The sequence below is a fragment of the Anabas testudineus genome, chromosome 6, assembly GCF_900324465.2.
Source record: "Anabas testudineus chromosome 6, fAnaTes1.2, whole genome shotgun sequence".
In the NCBI taxonomy this organism is placed as follows: Eukaryota; Metazoa; Chordata; class Actinopteri; order Anabantiformes; family Anabantidae; genus Anabas; species Anabas testudineus.
The window spans coordinates 15,797,365-15,821,660 of NC_046615.1; the positions used below are offsets into that span (position 1 = coordinate 15,797,365).

Genomic DNA, 24,296 nt, shown 5'->3' on the forward strand with positions numbered 1-24,296 from the left:
GTTGAGGTTTCACTACTCATCTAAGTAGCTTCTTCAGTCTCTTGTTTCTACTTTGAAATATAAGATGTTTAGAGTTGGCTTGTCTAAGTTATTTGCCCGGTGTTTATGAGAACAGTGCTACATACCTCAGGTTTTTGCCTATTTGATAAGTCACTGCAGTGTCACTGTACTTAGTCTGATTCAAAATAGCACCAGTCTCGTATAATATTCACTAACACTGATGCTCAAGATAGATTAATTCAAGAACATATACAATTTCAACTTTCACCTGCATGCAAATAAAAACCTTATCTTGATGTGTCTTGGGTCCATGCCAGTTAGAGGAACTGTTTCTTCAGTTTGCTGTATGCAGTTCTACATGTTGTACCATAACCTAGGATCTAGGTTCCAGCATTGCTCTGTTGATTATTTCTTCATTCTCTGTGTATTTCATGGACTTATTTAAAGTATGTTGCAGTAGGAGGAAACCAGAGCATCCAAATGAAACCTGTAAGTGGATCACACAAACTATTGACAGAAAGGCCAGTATCAGTCTCAATAGGCCTGACCCATTTTCTGTGACGGTTTCATGAAGTAAACTTATCAATCCTTATTCTTGGATTCATAATTAGCACAAACAAAGATAGCAGACAGCATACTTTCAGATGTGTTCATGGAACCTACTGTATGCACAGTTCCTTCTACAGGACAAATGCAGAGGCTGTCAGGTAGTCTACCCAGTCTAGTCCAGAGTAAATCTTTCCAATCAACCCAACCTGTCGAGGCAAATGGCCACCCACCCTGCTGAGCCTGGTTCTGCTGGAGGTTTCTTCCTTTAAGGTTTTTCTTCTCCACTGTCTCCTATTGCTTATTTCTGTATACAGCTATATTTTGTAAGATTTTAACCTTACACTGTAAAGTGCCTTGAGATGATTTATGTTGTAATTTGGCGCTATGCAAATAAAATTGAAGTGAATTAACAGAGTGTTACTGAGTGACTCTAGTTACTGAAATGTAAGTAATGAATTTAAATTGTAATTTCTTCCACTACTTGTTAGTGCAAATGCAATCACAGTAGGCTACTGCACAGCACTTGTAGCTGTTACATAAGGCAGTGAATTAGGCTACTGTGTTGTAGGTGTGAGGATCACCGTATGTTAGTTCAAAGGGAAACAGGATTAAAAGTCTGCTTAAAGCCTGAGGTGCTGTTGAGGTCAGGGCTTAGGCAGCCTGAGAAACTGCTTGACACATGGCACATTTTAAGGCCTTGGAGCTCTTTGCTAAGGACTGAATGCACGGTTGGAGACGAGGATAGGTTATGAGAAAATGGGTCTTTGGACATTGATGATCTGGAAATCCCACAACCTCCAGTGTAAAAGAGACACTACCGAGGGTCAACAAAAAAGGTCATTTGCATTGTTTGTAGTTTTTGTCCTTACTTGTCTCTTTTTGGTAAATTTTAAATTAATTTTTTGGTCTCATTTTGATCAGTTATTTTATCTTTGACTAATCACTTGTTCAAAGATAAAATAACTCTGTTAATCCGTCCATGTTGAAGAACTGTCTTTATACCTGAGAAATACTCTGTTCTGATTGGTTGACAGGTGCTCGTTAACCCTTCAAACGTAGTCCCGGTCAAAAGTTTAACTAACGTTGTAAATCATTGCGCAGGTAACCACAGCAAACAGCACACTAACTTACCAACTAGACTAGCCTAACCATCTTGTTACAAACTATTTTTCCATTTGGTATTTATTACTAACGTAGCCAAAATAACAGCCTCCATTTTGACCCCTGTTTTTCATTTAATTCATCTTTGCTCTAATTTATGATAGGACGTTGTGCGGTGGATGCGTCCGTTTATCTTCTCGTTCCTCCAAGATCTCGCGGGATTTGAGTGAACGAGTGCTTGGGGAAAAAAAAGGTGGTTCCCTTGCAGCTCCGGACCGACGGCAGAGCTCTGCACAGGTATCCTGCAGTGGTAGCTTCTGTAGGCTCCCGCTAGTCTACCTAGCGACACTCCCCACTCTGCGTGACACAACAGGAGTGTGTGGAGGTGCGAGCCTCGGCGAAGCCTCCCCGCATCATCAGATCCCGCTCAGGTCACCTTAGCTCTCGCCTCCCGGCATCTCCCGTCTCCGAAGATGATACCTGGCAACCGAGGAGCTGCAGTCATGTCCTTTTCGGTGGCGATATTCGGGGCGCTGATGCTGCAGTCTGTCTCATCCCAGAACGGTAGGAAATGAACTCTCCCTATATATATATAAAAAAAACATGATGCTCATCGCACATTATGGCGAAAATGTGTTTTTTATGGACGCATGTCGCTTGTATTTCCGACGTCGGTGCATTTTAATGATCATTACAAGATGTGTCTGTTATTAAGATCACCGTCCAGCAGGAATCTCTCTCCTGCAGCCCAGTGTCATTAGACAATCCCTTATCGTTAGGCCAGAAGATTAAAGACACAGATATGAGTCGAATGAAGCGCTGTTTTTATTTATTTATTTATTTGCTTTATGAATGTTTCAAATGAAGACTACATAGGCCTAAATCATTAAGAGGCTACAATCTGTATTCGTTAGGCTGAATTGGGCCACACCGGAGGCCTCTGCGATGTCCCTAAAATGTCCTTTGAAGTGTGGAGCTGAATACAGAGTCGACACATGAGCAATCAGCAAGGACAAGTTTTGCTCATTAGATTGGGGAATAGGAAAAGGTGGAGAGGGAAATGGTGTCACACTGAAGTTCAAAATCTGTGGAGTGCACACGCTGACACACAATCAACATGCTGTCACGCTTTGGTTTGCACAGATTTCTAAGGATGCATCAGCCGAAGAATTAGGCATTTAGTATCCAGCAGTGTATCAGTAACTCTTCTCCTGCAGCGTGAGGCGATTCTCTGCATCACTCCAGGTCTTTGAAACAGAACATCACGCGTTTGTAATTAGATGTAGGACCTTAGAAGTGCAGCTCTGTAAATAGCATCAGTCCATTTTTCTGCATGCTTCTATTTTTAGAGCAGAGACACTGCACTGGGAACCATAGCTTTAATGTCCTCTTGCAACAGTGAATCTGTTATCTCTTTGCTGAGATGTGCTGCACTGCAGAAAGGCATTGATTCCTCAGTGCAGTTCTACTTCTCCAATTGACCCCTCTAGTCATAAATCTTATCCCGTCTGAACAAATCAGGGCACCAGAACTCCATCTCAGCTGAGTGTTTGTAGGTGTATGCTCTAACTGTGCAGTGTAGGTTTCACCCCTTTTGCAAGCGTTGTGTGAGAACGAGTGTGAATTTATTCAGCTGTGGCCTTCCCTGGAGTTGACCTGTGTAGGAATGCATTATACATCTCCTCCTATATTGCACACCCACTCGTTAAAGCTTGTGTTCAATCAGTGCACAGCAGCCAACCACATCACAGACACCATTTGTATCTTCTAATGGTGGTTTAAGGTTCCCCTAAGGATGTGTTTCACCTAAAGTAGTGAGCCTTTTAACAACGAGGCTGTTTAATGCATTCATTCAAACATTTCTTCAACAATTTCTTATGCATTTGCGAAACCTTCACAAATAGCGATGGTCTCATGAAGTGATCAGTGTAAACATAATTAAATTTGATCAAATAAAGAACCATAAAGTGATGATTTCTTTCCATGAGTTCATATTAACGTATAAACAGAGAGAAAATGTGAGGTTAATCAGTACACAAATACTGAGAACAAACAACCTGAGAGACAAATTATTTGCTTTCATTTGTAGATTACTTTTAAAGATTACACTAGCGTGTTGTTCAGTCAGAGTATTTAGAATATATTGTGAATTTAGTTGTGGATTTAAATTTGATTAGTAATATTTGTAGATTTGTTAGCAAAATGCAAAAAGTAAAAGTTTTAAGATTGTGTCAGTTAAGAAAAAAAGTGTAAAAGTGTGTGGCAGATTTTAATCTTAAGTCACCTTGAAATCCATCAGATTGATATTGATTTTCAATATGACAACTGATTAGTTTCTATATTGATTAATCCATCAATAAAGCAGTAGGTGTTGATTATTGTCTGTCATTTGATCAATTAATTGATTGAGCACTTATTTGAGCTCTAATTTGCATGTCTGGCATATTGAACATCACAACTTGTTCTGGTTAAATGTGTTGTTGTGACTCATAGTCACTAGACTGTTTATAGCTCAGATTTTTATAAAGGACAGTTTACTTAAAGAGGAGAATGTTTTATGCCAGTTCTTTTTAAAGCACACTAAGATTGGACTGCTTTAAAGGACATTAATCTCTTTAATTGAAATTTAAGCCATTCTTGCACATATTAAAAACATCATCATCTTACGTTTACTGTATTGCAGCAGCCATGCACTGTTAAGACACGTTAAAATGTATATCAGAATAAGACAATTTTATTATTTATTATAATTAACTATAGTCCTCTAAAGTACTAATTTATCATCCAATTAGCTACTAAGTATGTGTTGCAGCAGTTGTAGTACATTAGCTGGGATGGTGGCCAGAATGACTTCATATTACTTTGGTTTAAATGGTTTTATCAGTAGATATCAGAAAATATCTGCAAGGAAAGACTCCTGACACTTCAAGGCCATCTGCTGTCAGGTTGTGCTGTTAGATTTGCAGTTTGACTAATAAAGCGGACATTTTAAACTGATGATGTTAATAACTTAGTATTATTTTCTATTTTCTGATTTTAGCAGCTTATTAATCTTTCTCAGTCTTCAGTCACTGGCAGCTGCTGTTTTGTCCAAAATTACAGAAAATCTTTTGGTATCTTTACGGCATTGTCTTTAGAAAGTTGTGCCAGACACAGTTTTCTGATTATTTCTGTGCCAAAGTTAAATGATAAACAAAATTAGATCACGTGTAACCACGTGCCAAAACTAAACTAACCTCGACTTGACACGAGTGACGCCATTCACAAATGTGCAGCACATTGACGTGCAGGGACAGTGTTAGATGCTCAGCACTTTTAACATATCCAGACTATCTGAGGTGGCAGGATTTGTCTCTCAGCAGTTCTGTGTTAAGAGCTGAGGTGTTTTGTTTTAGTCTTCTTCAGTTCCACTCATGTTATTTGCTGGTACTTATATATGCAGTATATGACTGCAGCATATGGACTGGCCTTGACGATGGCCGCTTCTGGGCTGTACAGCAATGCTATGATGCAAGCTAGGATTAATGGAATGGCTTCTATGGAAACAGAGGGCGTCTATCACCATGCGCCCACATGCTCCCCAGAGACCCAGAGCTGCAGCTTCTATAAATCTGCACTCAGTCTGTGCTTTCCACAGTGCCTATACACCATGCTGATGACCACAGCCTCCCTGTCCTCCTCCTCCTCTGTGCAGCAATGATCAGTTTTTTCACCTTTTATTGCATTTGCTTCTGAGACGGAGACATTTAAATCCAGTAAAATTAACAGGACATGCCAGTGTCTATATATATATAATGTGTCTATAGCATAATTATATAAACAAGCCTTTCTTAGCTCTAATGATGTTTTCATTATACAAACAACATATAATGAAGATAAGGACAAGGTCACTCGAAGGACTTTTGTTTGCATGCACTTAGTATCTAGGCACAGATTTATATGATGTCATTGAATGAACAAAACCAATAAAAGCAGCCTGGCAGGGACGTCCCAGCAGGATTGAATTAAAGCTTCCCAGGAAGAGCTGCAGCAATGGCCTGGGCCGACCTGAGGTGGTCACTCTCTTGTTCTGTTGAGACCCTGTGAACAGTTTGAGTTTGACGTTTGATTACATTTCCTTTTTGTGTATTACAGCTGAAACAATTAGGACATGAAATGATTAGTACATTAAAAGAAAATGTTTGTTTCCACCTTCTAATTTTGGAATATTTACTGTTTCCGCTGATACATCTGCTGTTCAGACTGATAAAGTAAATTGAATTAAAGCTTTAAGGATGATTGACAGACAATTCTGCAACTATATTTTGATGGTCAATATTTTCCATAGTTTTTTTCAAACAAAAAATATTCCTTAGTTTTACCTCCTAGACATGATGGGTTTTCTCCATTTCTTTGTTTTGTGTGACGGTAATTTAAAGACTAAACAAGCAAAGACATCACAAGACGAAATAATCTATAATAAAAATAATAGTCACAGCCCAATATTTTCCATACTTTTACTTTAATCATTAGTTTTAATTTTCTTTGTTTACATTTTTATTGCATCATGTATCCGTCTGTCTTTTTGATTTTGATCTTTTTTCTTTTCTGCCTCCCTTTTAATTTACCCTGCTATTTTCTTGCCTTTCTATCCTACATCTGTTTTCCATTCTTTAAAATGATCTCTGGTCGTGCTGCCTCCACCACCAGCGGGCTTTGTGAAATCCCCTCTTTCTGAGACCAAGCTCACAGGCGACACCTTTGAGCTGTACTGCGAGGTGATTGGAAACCCCACCCCAGAAATCCAGTGGTGGTACTCTGAAATCAATCGAGCCGATTCCTTCAGGCAGCTGTGGGACGGCGCCCGTAAGCGGCGGGTGTCCATCAGTACGGCCTACGGCACCAATGCTGTGAGCGTGTTGGGCGTTTCTCGCCTCACCCTGGACGATACAGGGACCTACGAGTGCAGATCCAGCAATGACCCACGGCGCAACGACCTACAGCAGAATCCAGCCACCAACTGGATCCGTGCTCAGGCCACTATAACAGTACTGCAGAGTGAGTGGTCAGTGTAGAGGAAACGTCCACCTCCACTCCCATTAGCAAGCAAATTTAGCAGTTCCTGTGTGATTCAGCCTCCCTCAGACCTCTCCTGAGGGCTTCTACCCTCCCCTACAGACCTGTAAAGTGAAGAAAACCATGTCTTCTTGTTATCTTTTAGCAGCAGAGTAGAGGAGTATTTTGTAGTGTGTCCATCCCTTAGGTCAGTACATCCTTTACCCTTCAGCCTCGTTCTATTTCTATTGTCCCTCTTCTTTATTATTCTCTTTCACCTTTTTTTTTCATTCTTGAATTTCAGTTTCAGTTTTTCTTAAATATTGATTATTTCTGTTTAAAATGTCAAACTTTGCAGGCTAACTACACTTACACACACCCAGTGTGTCCAATTGGTGGGACCTTAAACATATCCATATGTTTTTTTTCTCAGCAATTTTAAAACATTATATTTCTGAATCATATATATAAGTGATAATATCTGTTTGTTACTCACGCAAAAATGAGGTTGTAATTTTGCCAAAATATTACAAGTGTATGTTTTCCATAAAACTATCCTGTGCCAGAATCTAAAATACACAAAGAAATAGGCGGGAACAAAAACACCAGCCATTTAATGCCTTGTTGTACTTGTAATATTGTTTAGTTTTTATTTGAACAGATTATTCCAGATTTAGTCAAAGTAGTTGTACAGCGGATGTATTTACCAAATGAGGTCCGACATCTTTGAAAGGATTTTATACAAAGCATGTTTACATTTTTCATTTTTAAATTGTTTCAGCTTGTGACTGCTGAGACTGAGAGGCTCACCGGCGTCTACATGTACATGTACAAACAAGATGTAGATAATCAGGATTAAGCCAAATACAAACTCTCCAATTAAGGCCATCATTGTTTCAAAGCTAATCCAAGTGAGGATTTCCCACAGGTCATACTTCAGCTTGATATATGGTAGAGTGGCCTAATTGTTCAGAACATTTGAGAGCTCATTTTTTTACTCTTCAGAGCTGTTGAATTGTCGCTCTAAGCTCAGAGAGTCATTAGACAGACCCTGGTAGAGTCAGCTTTACTGTCTCCTATCATGAGTATTTCTTTGATGAAAGCTGAATCAGCTGCTTGTATTTTTAGCCTTCTCTATTTTACCATAAATGAAGTCCTTGTGCTTAAAAAGGAATGTGCTATAATAACAAATTTCAAATCCTATTTGAATATTTTAGGCAATAAAATTCTCAGCGCTCTTCAAAATAGAAACACTGATTCTGATGGATGGCTTGTTGCTTTCTGTCATTGCAGGTGGTCTTATATATGTTATGTTATGTTATATTTGTTTGCAGTGTTGCTGAATTCATCCAGATCTTGGATGAATCATTGCAATTCATTTTTCAAAAAGATTCATGTTGATCATCTTTAATACCAATTCAGCTGAGAGAGTCCAGCCGAGCCTTAGAAATTCTCTGAAAACAAAGCCGTAAATTAATGGATTTTTATTTTAGGAACTCAGGGCTTGATATAATCCCTCCCACTTTGCAGCTCTGTTGCGATTCCTTATTGTATAAAGTGTGGTGGGCTGTGGTGTCTGTCTGAATGCTTTGTGCATTGATCTTCCAACACACTCTCACCCACGAGTGCTAGTGAGCATAGCTTCTGTTGTAGCTGATTTGTCTCTATCTCTCTTTTTTAGAGCCAACAATCGCCGCCACTGAACAAGTCATACTTCCTGTGGAAGGCGACTTTGTCATACTGCAGTGCAACCTGACTTCTGCGCCATATACCTACCTGGAGACTTACTGGATGAAGAATGGGGAGGAGCTCCCAGAAACGCACAGTCCGAATATGAACACTGAGTACAGGTTGGAGTTGTAGCAAAAGTGCAAACGATGTCTGTGTGTGTGCTAAACACAGTTTAGTAGCCTACTGTGGGTTCACGTTGTGCGTTTATGCTTTGCAGGATAAACAGACCACGAGGAGATAACGCTGGAGTGTACATGTGTGTCTACACCTCCGAGATGGCTCCTCCAGCCAACGCGTCCATTGAAATTAAATGTAGGTGCTGATTTGTGAGCTACAGGCGCCTTTGTCAAGCTTTTCAAGGCCACATCAGATGTCACCAATAAAAATGGACAGAGTGGCCTTGAGCACCAGCAGCCCTGTCATGTGTGGACCCGTGATTTCAAACAGCTCTGCTGGTGCCCTTGACACCTTCATCTAACCAATGCCCGGCTCAGTGGCAGCAGATGGTGCCTTGTTTGTTTGATGGCAAGGGATTATGTCTCAATGGTCAAATCTGGTCAGTCACACACAATCACTGTGGACGCCAATTGGATTGTGGGACGGTTTACTTTTATTTTTTTTATGCAACATTTTTTTAATGCAGGCAGAGGAAAGATTCATCACCAGTTAAATTAATAATATTCAAAATACACAGACTAAGACAGCCTGCATACATGTTCCCGATTGAATGAAATCTTTTTTAATTCACTTTCTCCTGATAATAACATCCTAATGGAAGTTTTGTTATGATATGTTTTTAGTAATGTTACTAGTCACAGTATCTTTTTGATATTGTCTTTGTTGTAGCTGTCCCTGAGATCACTGGCCACAAGCGAAGTGAGAATAAGAATGAGGGCCAGCATGCTGTGCTCTACTGCAAATCTGTGGGCTATCCTCATCCTGCCTGGACCTGGCGCAAGTTGGACAACGGCGTTTTTAGGGTATGTAACATGATTGTACATCATCATGCTGTGATACGCAAAGAAATGTTGATTATGGTTAAAAACACACACAATCTAAACTGTAAAAGGTGAATAAAACTTTGTCCGTCTGCTTCCATAGGAAATTGATAACTCCACCGAACGCTTCTTCGTCATCAGCAGAGACAACTACACTGAGCTCCACATTTTGAACCTGGACATTAATTTGGATCCAGGAGAGTACCACTGCAATGCCACCAACGCTATTGGAAGCCGTGACGAGAAGTCTGTGCTGAGAGTTCGCAGCCACTTGGCCCCTTTGTGGCCTCTCCTGGGGGTTTTGGCCGAGATCATCATCCTGGTGATCATCATCGTTGTTTATGAGAAGCGCAAGAAGCCAGAGGATTTACAAGACGGTGAGTCACCAGTGATGGTTCTTAGACCTTCTTCATTATTCCACTGAGGAGAAAACTGATTTTCAGCGTGCAGTTTTGACATCAATCTCTCTCTCCTGTGAATTTTCTGAGTCTAAAAATCAGAGAGAGTGGGTGTGAGGCGACGGAGAAAAGGGACTCATTTGGTCAGAAGTGGTTTAAAATAGACAGTTGCAGAATTCAGAGTGTTTAGATTACCATGAGATTCCTCACAGCGTTATGAAATAGATGTAGGTTGTGTGAGTGATACACCACAAATGAAATGATAATAATCTCTATATAACTTAAATTTCTTTAAACTAATGTAGCTTTGGCTGTTGAACACTTGAAGAGATTGTTATAATATCTCCCATCCTCCCCTTTTTCCAAATTGCATAACCTAAACCATGTTTGTGGTAAGTGTGAGACTTTGCATGCTTCATGGATTTAAATAAGCATTCAGGCTCATCTCCTTCCACTTCACAGAACAGCACACACTTCATTTTAGCCTCCTCTTTGTTCAGTGTCATATGCAGTTCACGATTTGTCAGTTTCTATGATTTTTCTTTTTTAAAAACTCCATATAGAAGTGAAATGGCATGCAAGTCTCTGTGAAGAACTGAAACTATTTTGTCTTCATTGGTCATTTATTACGGTCAATGCTTTGATAAATTACTACCTACAGTAGAGGGCTAATAGTGATGGAGCTGCTTCTCTGTGCATGACAACAGTATTTTATTTTTTTAAAGAAATTATGTCTGGATGTAATAGTTCTCACTTGCTCATGCGTTGTGCTGGATTTTTAAACTGCATCCTGTGTTTGTGAGTGAACTTGTGAGGTGGCTTTCCTGAGGCATGACAGCCTGTTGTACGCTGTTTTGTTTCTTCATCTGGGATGCATTTTATTTTCATAACTCAGTCTGCACAGCTACCTTTCTGTTTTAAAAAAACAAAAACGTCACTTCACCATCATGTACAACTTCCTTGCGAATATTTTTTATATTTTGGTCTTCATTTCTCCATATTTTCCCTTGCTGCCTCAGATGATGACCCAGCTGGACCAGTGTAAGTAGAAACATTTTCCTGTTACAACCTTATCTCTGTTTAGCTTGGAAACAGTAATGTGTGTTTGGGTGTAGCTTAACATCATGCTTATTCTCTCGTCCGTCTACAGAGCTCAGAGTACAGCACACCCCATATCTAGGTCCCAGATAACTTAGGGCATCATGTTATTGTGCTCTGCTGCACTACAACGAAACACTGAGAAATATTTCTCAGTTAATTTGCTGTTATTGACTCAAAGCCATAAAGTTTTAAGACCTAAAAAAAAGCATCACTTTGCTTGAAGTCTTGATTTTATCAGTCATAAGCACATATAAATTACCTATTAAATATTTATAACACTAACATAACTATAAGCAGGCACAAGTGTTTATTGTATGTATCTTACATCAGATATAACCAATGTAAAATACTTGTACGATGAATATAACATTCTAATAATATAAAAGTTTACATTTGTAGACAAATGCTGCACATGAATACAAACTGAAAGTACTTTTTGTGTTTTGCCACCTTTAAGTGCTGAAATATAGGACTGAAAATAATTGTTTTAAAACTATAACTAAACCAAAGTCTGGTACAGTGATAAGTAGAATTTGTTCTCATGTTGTCAGCTCTTTGTCTACTCATTACTTGTATGTATTTGTATTACAGCATTTAAATTATTGATTAAAGGGATATTTTACAGATCCATTTTGAAACTACAAAAAGTAGTGGTATGATTAACAGATGTCAGGTATATAAGACCTCCCATGTTGTTTGTACATTTATACCCTCCCACAATAATATACTGACAGATATTGAATACTGTATATTAGTAGTTTACTAGTTTCCCCCTGCATATTGTATTAGAGGGGGCAGACAGACTTGTTTTCATATTTCATGGGATGAGGAATATAAATCAGTGCCCCACAAATACTGTTTTGTTTTGTTTTGATAAATTGAATTAATGCTTCTAGATAATGTCTTTAATTAGGCTAAATTGTCATCACGAGATGTCAGAACCCAATAAAATTATTTAGTTTATTGTTAAACCGCCTTTTTTTTTTTTGGTTTATGTAAGTTAATTGGCAGCCAAAACTAAGGAATTTATAATGGGGGGGAACTCAAACCTTTTGTGTCTTTATATAAACTAATGACGATGATGACACTGCTATTAGTTTGAATTCAACCGTATTTTGTGCATCAATCATTCTGACAGTTAGTGTTTGAGCACTTGTGTACATACTGTAGCTTTTTCATTTGAGGTGTGACCTGATTGTGTTGTTTGCTTTCTGCTAAAGGAAAACTAATTCAACCAACAACCACAAAGACAAGAACCTCCGCCAGAGGAATACAAACTGAGCAGCCTGTCTGCTAAGTGAGTACTCAATTATTAAGAGGAAGCCTGATGATAAATATGCATTACAGGCCTGTGGCCACAGATCTCAAGCTGATCCACTGTGAAATATGTCACTCAAAGCTCTTGTGAACCACAATAAGACGGACTGGGCTAATGAGTTGAATTTTCTTTATTTGCAGGTTTCATTACACATGTATTGACCATATGAAGGTAAACAAGAGGGGAACACATACCAGTTGTTAATAGGACGTATCTGCCATTACAAGTATGGTTGTGAAGGAGTTAAATGAGGCATGCCTTATGATTTTATTGTGTGCGGGTGGGAGGTCGGGAGGTATTTAAACCACTACAGAGTTGTTAACATTATCATTGTTGCTGCATGCAGTTGTTGACGTTTATTATTTTTCCCTCTTATCCACATTTTTACTACTTCTATCGTAATGCATGCAAGATGTTGACCTTCTGTTTGATACAGAAATGGCTTTCTTGTTTTTCTTTTCTCTGAGAGTGGCTTCATGTAGATAATCAGTACTGTGTGTCCTAGAGGAAAAACAAAACTGCAATGTAAAAGAAAATGCCACCATAACCCGGTATGACAGTCGTGTATAGTTTTATCATTCCACTGCACACCACTTTTGAAGTTTTCTTATTTTATCAGACAGTATATATTACATTTTAAGGGCTTTGCAATGTCCCTCTACTATTGGTTAAGGATTACTTTACTGTATGTATGTACTGTATGTATTAAATTACTAGCTATATATCAGATCACCATTAATATAAAGTCTATTCATATAATATAATGCACTTCAATGTTAAGAATAATGGAAATACTGTATAAACCAACTTAAGGAGATCTGTACTAATCATTTTAACACATTGTTTTATAATTATGTGTCTTCTACAGCATGGCTATTATCCTATGCAATTATTATCCATATCAATATATTGAAAATCATTGCGGCTTTTGATTTTTCTGTGACAAAGCTTTAGACAAGTAGGATAACCGTAGAGCGTTGATGACACATTACACAGCTGCATGAATTCTCCACAGCTGACGTGGGAGGCTGCGAAAGACAGCCCACGTCATGACTGACACCTTTCAATTCCAAATTCAAGGTCCTGAGTCATTTTTAAGAATAAATATCTCGAAAAATAAAATGTGTCTGTTGAGTTGATTTTTTTATTTATTTTTAAATTTTTCTTCCTACAACACATTTTGTTGCACCATGAGCGCTGTGCACAGGGCACCCTGGCGGGAATGGAGAACAACTCCATCTAGTGAAATTTTGAGGGACGAACAGCAAATTTGAAATTGAACTTTTCACCAGAGGAGATGAGAGAGGTTGATTCTGGAAATCCCCCAGGGTGAAAGTGTTAATGAAGAATGAAGTCCTGGTTGGCATTATTGACTGTTGCAGGTTAAAATGAATTCTTTCTATCTACTGAAAAACTACAGGTGACACTGTCATCTGTGAAAAACTACAGATGACACTGTAATTACACACAAGCTCTTCAGTATTTTATCAGTATGTTCAAGGCTTTCTGGGGAAGGTTTTGAAATACATTGGGGAAAAAAAATTCTTGCTTTAGCTAAAGTTTTTAAATCCCTTTACATCATGTGGAAAAAGACTTTATTGAAAATTGTTATTCTTTTAATTTGTGTGCAGTTATACTGGCCAGTATTTTTACCTTCCTGGAATGATGCAACCATGATGATTAATTTTAGTGCTAGTATTATATTCACTTAAGACCATTTATTTCTGGCAATTTGTCTTTACAAAGTGCAGTTGCAGTGGTGCAGTTGGTAGAGTGGTCAGCCATTGACTGTAGGGTCAGTAGTCCCTTAACTCTTTCTGGCTTTATGTTGAACTTCAGGAACCATCCTGAAGTTATCAATAAAAAGTAAATTAGCTGTCGGGTTGGATTTAATTTTACATGCATATCTAATGAAGTGGTAACTAAGTGCATTTTATGCTTTGTATTTCTTGGACACCAGTGGGCAGCACACTCAACATATTATGGTGGAAACTGCAACAACAAATTGCAGCTGCATGTTAAAAGGGGGGCGCTATGTTATTGTGTGTGCTGACAGGCAGCACTAGTAGCCATGTTTTACTGATTTTTATTTATTTTTTCTTGTCACCAACATTTCCATAATTATTACCAGCTGAAGAATGATGAAATGTTGTCATGTGTTTGTGGTCCTTTTGGAGCTGGTCAGTTAATTGTCTGAAGCTGATCCACATTGGGAACCTGGTAATCACAAAAACATGTGACTTTGTAGAGCAGCAACTGTGGCTTTGAGAAACCCCTGCAAAGTGGGAACACAGGTCTTGATAAAAATGATTTGTAGTTCTGTCTGTGTAGATTAATCTCTAATTCAGGTGGAGACATCAGGTGACGTTTAATTCAAACTGATGGAGTACTCTTTAAAGAAGCAGTTTAGACTTCTGTATTCATTTCACTATTTCTCTTCTTTTGTCTATTGATTGATTGTTGATGTGTCACAAAAACAACAGAATTGGCTGATCAAAATAAAAGACAGTAGAATTAGTGGCATAGCATCTTATAAACACACTGCTGATGTGTTCAAGTGTACAGCACTTGGTTACAGTTAGTAAATTATTATATTTATTCTATCATCTATTTGCATAATGTATAAAACATTTGAAAATGTAATGATAACATCACACATGGAACATAATTTGGAACATATACTGGTTAAATGAGTAGCATGGCTCTAAATCTGGGCTCAGCCTGCACATACATAAACATCACAGGTTTACAGTGAATGATAAGTATAAAGAGCTCAGTGTACAAGGCGTTGCTGCCTGCAGACATAATGTGGAGTCAAGACTGTACTAAATAAGGCACAGTGTGAAATCCTCGTCTGGCCGGTTCATGATAAGGAGACTCCAAACTAGAAGTGCTGACGCCAAGACACAGATTGTTTAGGCAAATATGTGATATAACAACTGATGGAAAGAGCCATAAATAACAAGCAGGAACAGCTCCATGTTATGTGACCATGGAAAACATAATAGAATTAAATGCTGTAAAAACACTACTGTGTTTATGTAGCCATATAAAGTATACACAATACTGTATTCTGAAATTGCTGAATGTGTTAAATAAGCCCAGTAAAGAAGAAGTGATTCCTCTGTCATTTTAAAAAAAAATGTTTCAGCCTCTGGATCATGTTAGGAAGAACTCTCATGATATTGTCATCCATTCATTGAGTGGTGTTAGTCTGGAGTGTGGTGGAGTGATGATGGATTGTACGTCCTTGGTTTGATTTCATACCTCTGTGCTGGATACAGCTGTTACTACAGGCTTTTCGTTTTGGGTTTGTCCTTACATCGCCTGTATCTCCTATTCTTCCAAGGAATTTTATCAAATTCGTCCACTGGACTCAAGAATGAGCTGATTAGTGGCTAAATGATTCTGGACGGGCGAGGATGTAAACTGCATCTTGACTGGTTGACACAGCCATACACCCATGAGGCTGTAACTCCAGTTCAGAAAACGCCTCTAATGCAGTGGACTCTAGTGTCCTGCATACTGTTAATACACATTTATCACAAGACTTCAGGGACAGTTTATATCCATTATGTGTAACCGATGATATTATGGACAAAATATTTCATCTGACTGTTTTAACCTCCTAATGCTTCATGACACAGCTCCTTTAATCCATTGTACATGTTGACATGCATTATGCAACTGTCTTAATTACAGTTCACCCGGCTACAGATGCAGGCTGCGTCTGCAGATCGCGCTTCATGACACCGCCTGTCATTAGTGTCGATGTATAAAGAGCAGACTCTCAACTATAGTGAACTGTCAACTCAAAGGCTGGATCGCATCCTTGAATCATCCTCCTGCTCGTCCTGGCTGGGCGGGGTGAGCGCACGTGCCAGCCGGGCTCCTGTGACATCCCGACAGATAAGCTCCATCAGTGTCCGCGTTATTAGAGAGCGGGAGGCCGATGTCTCCGTGATGTCAGCGCTCTTTGGTTGCCGGTGCCAGCTGCGTGCATGTGTGTCATCACCTCGCACTGAGAGAAAGCTCCGGTATTTTGGGGAGGTGGAGATCATGCTTTGTCATTGAGGAGCTCAGCAACAGCCTTCTCTCCCCTCTCCGGCACGTCCGACACTCAGCATGCTGCATCCTGATGCGCTCTCGTCTGCACGCTGTGGGTTACCTGGATTTATGCGTAGTTCCCGTGTGCTGCTTTTGCATGACCGTCGGATCGAAGCGACCACGTATCGTTGACGCATCTCAATGTTTGAACCGGGGGAGAGAGGCACGTCCCAAGTGTCAAATAAGATACGACCTGTCCTGCGGATGCGCCGTCATTGTTTTGCCTCCACTGGTACTCCAAGTGTATGCGATTCATGATTCATCCCTGTGTTGTCGCGGGCTATCCTTAGAGCGCATTTCTTGTTCTTGTTCAAAATGGAAAGGTTCCAGTCCTCCATGCGCAAACGTCTGTACAGCTTGCCGCAAAACATTGGGCAAAACCCCTTCGTGACTGACGAAGGAGACAAGGACACTAAGAGGAAAAGTATTCGGCTAAAACATTTGTCCTCTCTGTCTCATGCAAGCAGTTGCAAAAGCATTGACGAGGCCAGGAGCGAAGACTTTGGAAGGGACGTTGCTGTGAAGACCAACTTGAACGGGGACTGTCGCTTATTTAGAGGCAGCATCTCTTCCATCACCGGGCGCCATCCTGCCGGGTCAGAACCACCCGAGCAGCAGCGCCTCATCCCCGAAGCTGACTCCGGTGTCAGAGAGAGTTTCCCCGGTGAGCACGGCCCCGGGGCCCAGCAGCATGCAACGGGTGGTCAGAGTGGCGCAGCTGGACAAGCATCTGTATTTGACCAGTCAAGTTTCATCAAGTTGGAGGGCACCGAGCAAATAATCCCAGAAGATGACCGACTGTACCAAGCCGGATTCATGCACCGGCAGTTTGGGGCGATGCTCCAACCGGGAGTCAACAAGTTCTCCCTGCGGATGTTGGGGAGTGAGAGGGCCGTGGAGCACGAGAGGGAACGAGTAAAGTCTGCTGGCTTCTGGATCATCCACCCCTACAGTGATTTTAGGTAATTTCTGAGCAGAAAACATGTATTTAAGACCAAGGGGTGTCTTACAAAATGTGCTGCAGTGATCCTGTCACATCAGCCTGGATTAGCCTGCCAAATATCAGGCATTTTAAAATGACCTATACCTAATGAGACATAAAACATGGCCAATCAATGTGATAAAATCAGTATAAACTTACTGTAATAGACATAGTAATCGTCTTTATACCAGGAATGTTTGTCTTTAATCACTGTAATGATATAATGATACCAAGCCGATAATCTGAGCCTGTGCGATACAGTTATTAGGTGACTGTGCCTCAGTAATCCATACACACCTACAGTAGATAAATGGCTTCATCTCTGAAAATGATCCTTTTCTAAAGACTCAATACACAAACTGTGCAGGACATGCTTACAGGGAAACATATGATACAGCAGAAACTTGTTAATTGGCTTGCAAAATTGTTTTTTTAAGCCCGACTTCCAAATGATTTCATGCACTTGTAGGATAGACGCCCCCTCTTTTGTTTGCCCTTTAGAAATATGTGTATATTATGTAGTTCATACAATAATACACCATAAGGTTTTCTAACTTGTGTATGTAAATCTTTCTTTATGTATGAATGAAGTCTGTGCACAAACTGAGACAAGGTGGAATTCCTTAATTTACCATCCAAGCTGTGCATATATACGTGCATGATCTACATTTCATTGCATGCTGCATACAAACCAGCATTCTGTTCATCGCCACCATCAAGAGATTTTCACGACACTTAACCTTGAGGATCAGTGTCATCATATTTTCACCGGCCAGTTGTATGCTGATGTGTGTCACTGCAGTTTTTTTTTCCACTCATCTGAATTACACTTTTTTATCATTTAGTGAGGGCAATGGATTACAGAGAGTGCAGCAGGAGCTTGGAAATGGGGTAATCAAAATAGGGTAACATGACCATTCAAGATATTAGAAGCACACATCAGTGGAGATTATTACAGCACAATTAGTCTAATGGAGCAGAGATGGTGTGGACGGGGAGGGGACACGCCACAAAACACGGAACGCAGACAGAGCGAGAGAGAGCGACGGAAAGAGAGATTGAAATGAAAATGATGTGAGGAATCAGGGCGCCCAGCTGTTAACTCTGTGTACTGAGTTATGCAGTGTCATTACTTCGTGCCTGGTCTTAAGATAAATGTTTCTTCCTACACATCCCATTTCGGTTAATTGTGGTTAATGAGACACTGCTGCATTCTGCATTGCAGGTATTCATCTTGCAAACAGGTAACTTCACTCCCTGATATGTGTAAGTTGGAGGCAGTTGTTTCCAAAACCATTGTCCATGAGTCAAGTGGTCATGTATCCTCTGAGGTGTTTATATCAGAAGTAGCTGCTGCTTTATGAAAGCTTTCTGTGACTACAGCAACAGACATAATGAACAGGCGCCCTGCGTTAATATGTTTAATATGATTGTTGGTGGGCATGAGACCCAGTACAGGTGTGTGTTAAGCCACTGAGCTGCATGCAGGCTGTTGTGCTTCAGCTGCGCTCTGGCAGCAAGAGATAAGTATCTCTGGTACAAATGTGATCCCCTTTTCAGCTGTCCTGATTGATCTAAGCTCCTTTCACCATTTTAAGCCTTTTTGTGCTCACTTTGCTTGTAACTCCTCTCTCTTTGTGCTCTCATGCTGTTTAACGTGGTTGCACTCTGACCCAAATAGTGCTGCATTCCTCTCCGGACCAGTAGAGGTCCAGAGACCCCACAACTGTCAGCTTTATTTTCTTGGTAACAGCAGATTATACCAGTAGGTTGTTTGATGTATGCTGTGTGCACAGTCAGCTGATGAGCAAACAGGATGGTCTGCAGGGGACGGCAATAATGCATTGTCCCCTCCAGACCCTTCTTTTTTTTTTTTTCTGGTCCAGCTGTTCCAGGGTTCTGCTGCACAGTGACGTGTGCAGAACAGTAATGCTAACTACTCAACATCTGGCTGATGGGAGCTGACTTCTGGAGATGACATGGATTCCCAGGAGATAACGGTGGATTTAGTCAGAGAGAGGAAGTGCAATTAGGACCAGTGTGTCACTGTAGAGATGAGGGGCAGATGAAAAGAGGAATGCAAATGCTTTGTTTGGCAGAGAACAACAGAAAGCTGATTAGAGCAAATGGTCACCCTGTCCTCACTGTTTTCTGTTTTAGTGATGTGAACAGTAGGTGTGAGTAACCATCATACTTAAAAGTGCACAGATCAACCACAACATTAACTTCACAACCACATGTCCTTGTTCCGCCAAAGCAGCTTTGACCCATCAAGGTATGGGCTCCATATAATCTTTGAAAGGGTCCTCTGTCATGTCAGCAGCATATCCTTTAAGTCCAGGTTGTTAGTTTCAGCCTCCCTTGGTCGGACTTATCCTACAGATGCACACCTTAAACCCCTTGGTTGGGTTTTTTTAAACCATTCCTGAACAAATTTGTGCTGTGAGAGTTTGCATCATGCTGCTGAACGGATCCACATCAGAGAATGTTTAGGTAGATGGTACATGTCATAGTAACATCCATGAATGGAGCCATCTGTTCCTCTGGCTGCTCTTTTGATTGACATCCGTTCCTTTTGAATGTACCAGACTTTATGTGGTTACTATACTGAGTCTCATATGCTGTGAGTGTGTACTAATAAGTTGTGTAATGCATGCAGCCTCTTAGGTCAGTACCTAGTCCTATATTGGCTGTTTTTGTTATTGTAAACACAACAAAAAAGCAGCGCCTGTTTAATGCAGTTAGAGATGAAATCGAACATCCAGATGCTGATACTTGAGGATTCAGTTACTTGTGAAAATCTTTATTTTTGTGGGGAGGCGGGGCAATTTAGATGAATTCCAATATCCAATTTTCCTCTCCTTCTCTTTGGCCACAAGCCCAATATTGAACTGAATTAGAGAACCACTACTGTTTACATGAATCAAACCATTGTTGCTTTGTTACTGTTTATGCTCAAGCCAATTGTTTCCCTTGTTCCTGAACATAAATCTCCTGGGTTGGGTTACAGTATGAGACTGCAAGTTGCACAGAGATTAATTTCTGTTTGAGGTTCTCACATATCCAGGATTGCCTTGAAAATGCAGCACATACTCAGTATGCACACAGACACAGTTGACTCAGACTCTTGCTTTTCTGGGTCTCTCAGATTAGTTTCTACAATTTTAATTAAAGACCACAAAGTTCAGACTATTGTCGATCAGTACTCTTAACATGGCTGTAACCAAGAATTAAGTTCATTATTGATAATCTGTTCTCTTTTTTGTCTGTTAATCTATACAAAATGTTAGAACCCTTCTTTATCTCAACAGTTCAAAATCCTATGAAACTCAGTTTATTATCAAATCACAAGAAAGAATACTATCCCTACATTTTAGTAGGGAGATGTTAGTAGTCTACCCCATACATTAGTGCAAATTAGGGGCTTCTGGCACCATTTGTCCACCTTCACTTACTGTCATCTCTCCATAGTTGGATCTCTAATAAAGGGAAGGTACATTAATGCTTGCAGTCTCCTGATGTCACTAATGCACGCTGACATAAAATATCTAGCTCACTTATTCTGCCAAAGGTATGAGTGAAGTTTGTGATGATTTATCTAAGGACTTGTTTCTGGGCCCAAATGACTTTGGTCTGCTGTTATATAGATGCATGAGTTATATATATATCTGTGTGTGTGTGTGTGTGTGTGTGTGTGTGTGTGTGTGTGTGTGTGTGTGTGTGTGTGTTTCAGGTTTTACTGGGATCTGACCATGCTGCTTCTGATGGTGGGAAACCTCATCATCATCCCTGTGGGAATCACCTTCTTCAAGGATGAACACACACCACCCTGGATCGTCTTCAACGTGGTCTCGGACACTTTCTTCCTCATGGACCTGGTCCTTAACTTCCGCACGGGTATTGTCAAGGAGGATAATACAGAGATCATACTGGACCCCCAGCAGATCAAGATCAAGTACCTGAAGAGCTGGTTTGTGGTGGACTTCATCTCCTCCATACCTGTGGACTACATTTTTCTCATCGTAGAAACACGTATTGACTCTGACTTTTACAAGACGGCCAGAGCTCTGAGGATTGTCCGCTTCACGAAGATCCTCAGTCTGCTGCGACTGCTGCGCCTTTCCCGACTCATTCGTTACATCCACCAGTGGGAAGAGGTAGATGCTGCAGCAATAAGTTCATTGGATCTCCCTACAGGACGTAATTTTAGCCACTGGTCGGATATTTAAAATTTTAGTGGTGCTCCTAAAATAGAAGCTGCAACAATTTTGATAATAACTTTTAAAACTAAATGCCAAGTATTCTCTGCTTGTAGATATTTTTAGTCTTAGACAGTAGAAATTGAATGTTCTTGGGTTTTGAAGTGCTAATTGTGCAGAAAAAATAGATAAACCTTGGTTCTGAGAATATATGACACAGATAAATATTTATTGAACTGACTAATCATTAATTGTTAGTTGCAGCACTAGATTTTTACATAACTCGTAACCTTTTTGCTCTACGTGACAAGGGGAAACGTATCATCCTGCTTTTTGTATAACAAATATTCTGATTCTTAAAGCTGTAGAGTTAATTTGTTGGTTTTTCTCTGCAGTTTACACACACACACACACACTCAAATTACTTAAGCTAGTTATTTTTCTGCATTGTCTTATTTTTACAATTCCAACTCGGGTTGCTTTTCCCATAGGCCGTTAATGTTGCTTGCAGATGGTTATACAACACTAAAACAGCATCTGGTGGTCTATAGAAGATTAAGAACAGTATCGTCTGGTATAGGACCCCTGTATCCATCTGCCCACACTGCACCTACTGTATATTTCAAATCTCCTGATTGCATAAGGGAGAAAATAAGTTTTCTAGATTTGCTTACAAAGAGATGTGTGTTTCGCTATTTCAGTTACATTAATGCTGATAATCTGTGACACAGGTTTTCCATATGACGTATGATCTGGCCAGCGCCATGGTGCGTATCATGAACCTGATTGGCATGATGCTGCTGCTGTGTCACTGGGATGGCTGTTTGCAGTTTCTGGTTCCTATGCTGCAGGACTTCCCTGCCGACTGCTGGGTCACTAGAAACAAGATGGTGGTAAGTGGATTATTTATGAGTCACACAGCATCCAAATGTGTTCCTCTTAAAGGCCCTGAATGTTTTAGTCTTCTTACTGTCAGCGATGGGAACGAACACGAATACAAACTCTCAACAGTTTTGGTTGTTTCACGTGAGAGTTTTAAAAAAGGGTTTATCAACACTGAATCACTGTCAATCTTATCTGATCAAATCACCCCCACATAGAAGAGTTCAAGATATGATACTTTTAAAACTAAAACTTTAGCATTGATTGCTTTTTGAGGCATGCATATTCAACACTGTAGAGAAATATTTAGTTTTCAATGGTTTTTAAACCTCACAGTTAGTGTATTATATTTAAAGCTGTGGCAATTAGTTGAATATAAAATATGTTAATATTCATAATAATGTTTTATTTCATAATTCTTTCTTTGGTTTTAGCCTTCAGATGTGAGAGGTTTAATATATTCTTCATTTATTATAGTAAACCTCATATCTTTTGAATTTTGGACAGCTGATAAAATAAAATCACTGATTGAATAATCGCTTAACCAAGAAAGCAGTGGGAAGAATACTAGGTAATAAAAATAATCATTAGTCGTAGCCCTAAGCTTTATTATCTGAGTACAAAACAAATTAAACAACATACATACCAAAAACAAAAATCAACTTATGTTGATGTTTTTATAGAATAAAGGACTCTTTGCCTGTGTACTTGATTTTGAATTTTTGAAAAACCTCACAGATGTGTTTCTGCATTAATGTTTTTGATATTGATAAACTTTGTCTCCTCCCCCGCATCCTTACAGAATGACACATGGGGTCAGCAATACTCCTACGCCCTGTTCAAGGCCATGAGTCACATGCTGTGCATCGGGTACGGCCTGTACCCCCCTATTGGCATGGCTGACGTGTGGCTCACCATCCTCAGCATGATCGTGGGCGCTACCTGCTTTGCCATGTTTGTGGGGCATGCAACTGCACTCATTCAGTCTCTGGACTCCTCCAGGAGGCAGTACCAAGAAAAGGTAGGTGGTTGATATTTGTCATATGAAAATCAGCTTTTTTTAAGGACTAAGAATTAAATACTATGATAAAATTTAACTAATTATTTTTATTCTACACCTATTAAATAGTTTAACTGTGAAATGCTACTTAAAATTGTACTAATTGTACTACTAATAATAAATAATACATATATACATTGGCATAGTTTATTTTTCTGCAAGTACATTTCTGTTTAATACTTAATAATCCTGTGAATGTATGAAAAAAGAGCTTTAATGCACAATTTGTACTTAATAACTAAATATGTATGTATTTTTCCATTTTGGATTTGCTATTTTAAGTTGGAGGAAAAGATCTGAATAAACTGCTTTGAGTTTCAGTGGTCATGTTAATGTTGATTAGTGACATTGTGAAGGAAAGCGAATGATGTGAAGAGTCATTCCGCCTTTTTAGTTGCAGAAACACTTTTCCCGACCTGTTTAAAGCCAACATAAATCTTTACGATGCAGGGCACTCAATGTTCTCTAAGGTTTGTAAGTGTGAAAAATACCCCACAGAGAGAATGGATTTGAATGTATAGGACACTCGAAAAAATCAATAGAAGAGACATGGACACTGGAAATAGGTAAATTCTGATAATATAAGCAGTACAGCCGTATGTAACTTGCATAGGGTGGGTAAACACTGACAGTTTCTGGTGCTTTGCTGATGGAGTACACTGCTGAAGGACACAGTAGTTAATGTTATTAGATGCAGCCTGCAGAGCACAACTGTATTTGTCAGATGGGACAGAGGCACAGCATTGCACTGTGGGCAGGTTTCACAGATGGTCTGACTGTTGACTGTTAACGTAATGAGACACATTATAGTCCACCTCTGAGCCAACACATCAATC

The 24,296-nt window shown here is 39.7% G+C and overlaps 1 protein-coding gene across 4 annotated transcripts in view; it reads left to right on the forward strand.

Moving 5' to 3' along the window:
• The first annotated feature begins 1,833 nt into the window (after positions 1-1,833).
• The window catches only part of LOC113166307 (neuroplastin-like), a 28,562-nt gene continuing 6,099 nt past the window's right edge, over positions 1,834-24,296 (forward strand). The window contains exons 1-8 of one of the 4 annotated variants that reach the window (XM_026366375.1): positions 1,834-2,214; positions 8,366-8,534; positions 8,633-8,727; positions 9,262-9,395; positions 9,517-9,790; positions 10,831-10,852; positions 12,133-12,209; positions 12,371-13,338. In XM_026366375.1, the coding sequence (XP_026222160.1) occupies positions 2,124-2,214; positions 8,366-8,534; positions 8,633-8,727; positions 9,262-9,395; positions 9,517-9,790; positions 10,831-10,852; positions 12,133-12,193 (846 nt within the window). In that variant the 5' untranslated portion in view covers positions 1,834-2,123 and the 3' untranslated portion in view covers positions 12,194-12,209; positions 12,371-13,338. Of the gene's footprint in view, positions 2,215-8,365; positions 8,535-8,632; positions 8,728-9,261; positions 9,396-9,516; positions 9,791-10,830; positions 10,853-12,132; positions 12,210-12,370; positions 13,339-16,652; positions 17,300-21,052; positions 21,477-22,249; positions 22,412-23,202; positions 23,422-24,296 lie in introns of those variants that run through there. The other 3 variants (XM_026366376.1, XM_026366374.1, XM_026366373.1) reach the window with 3 other exon arrangements.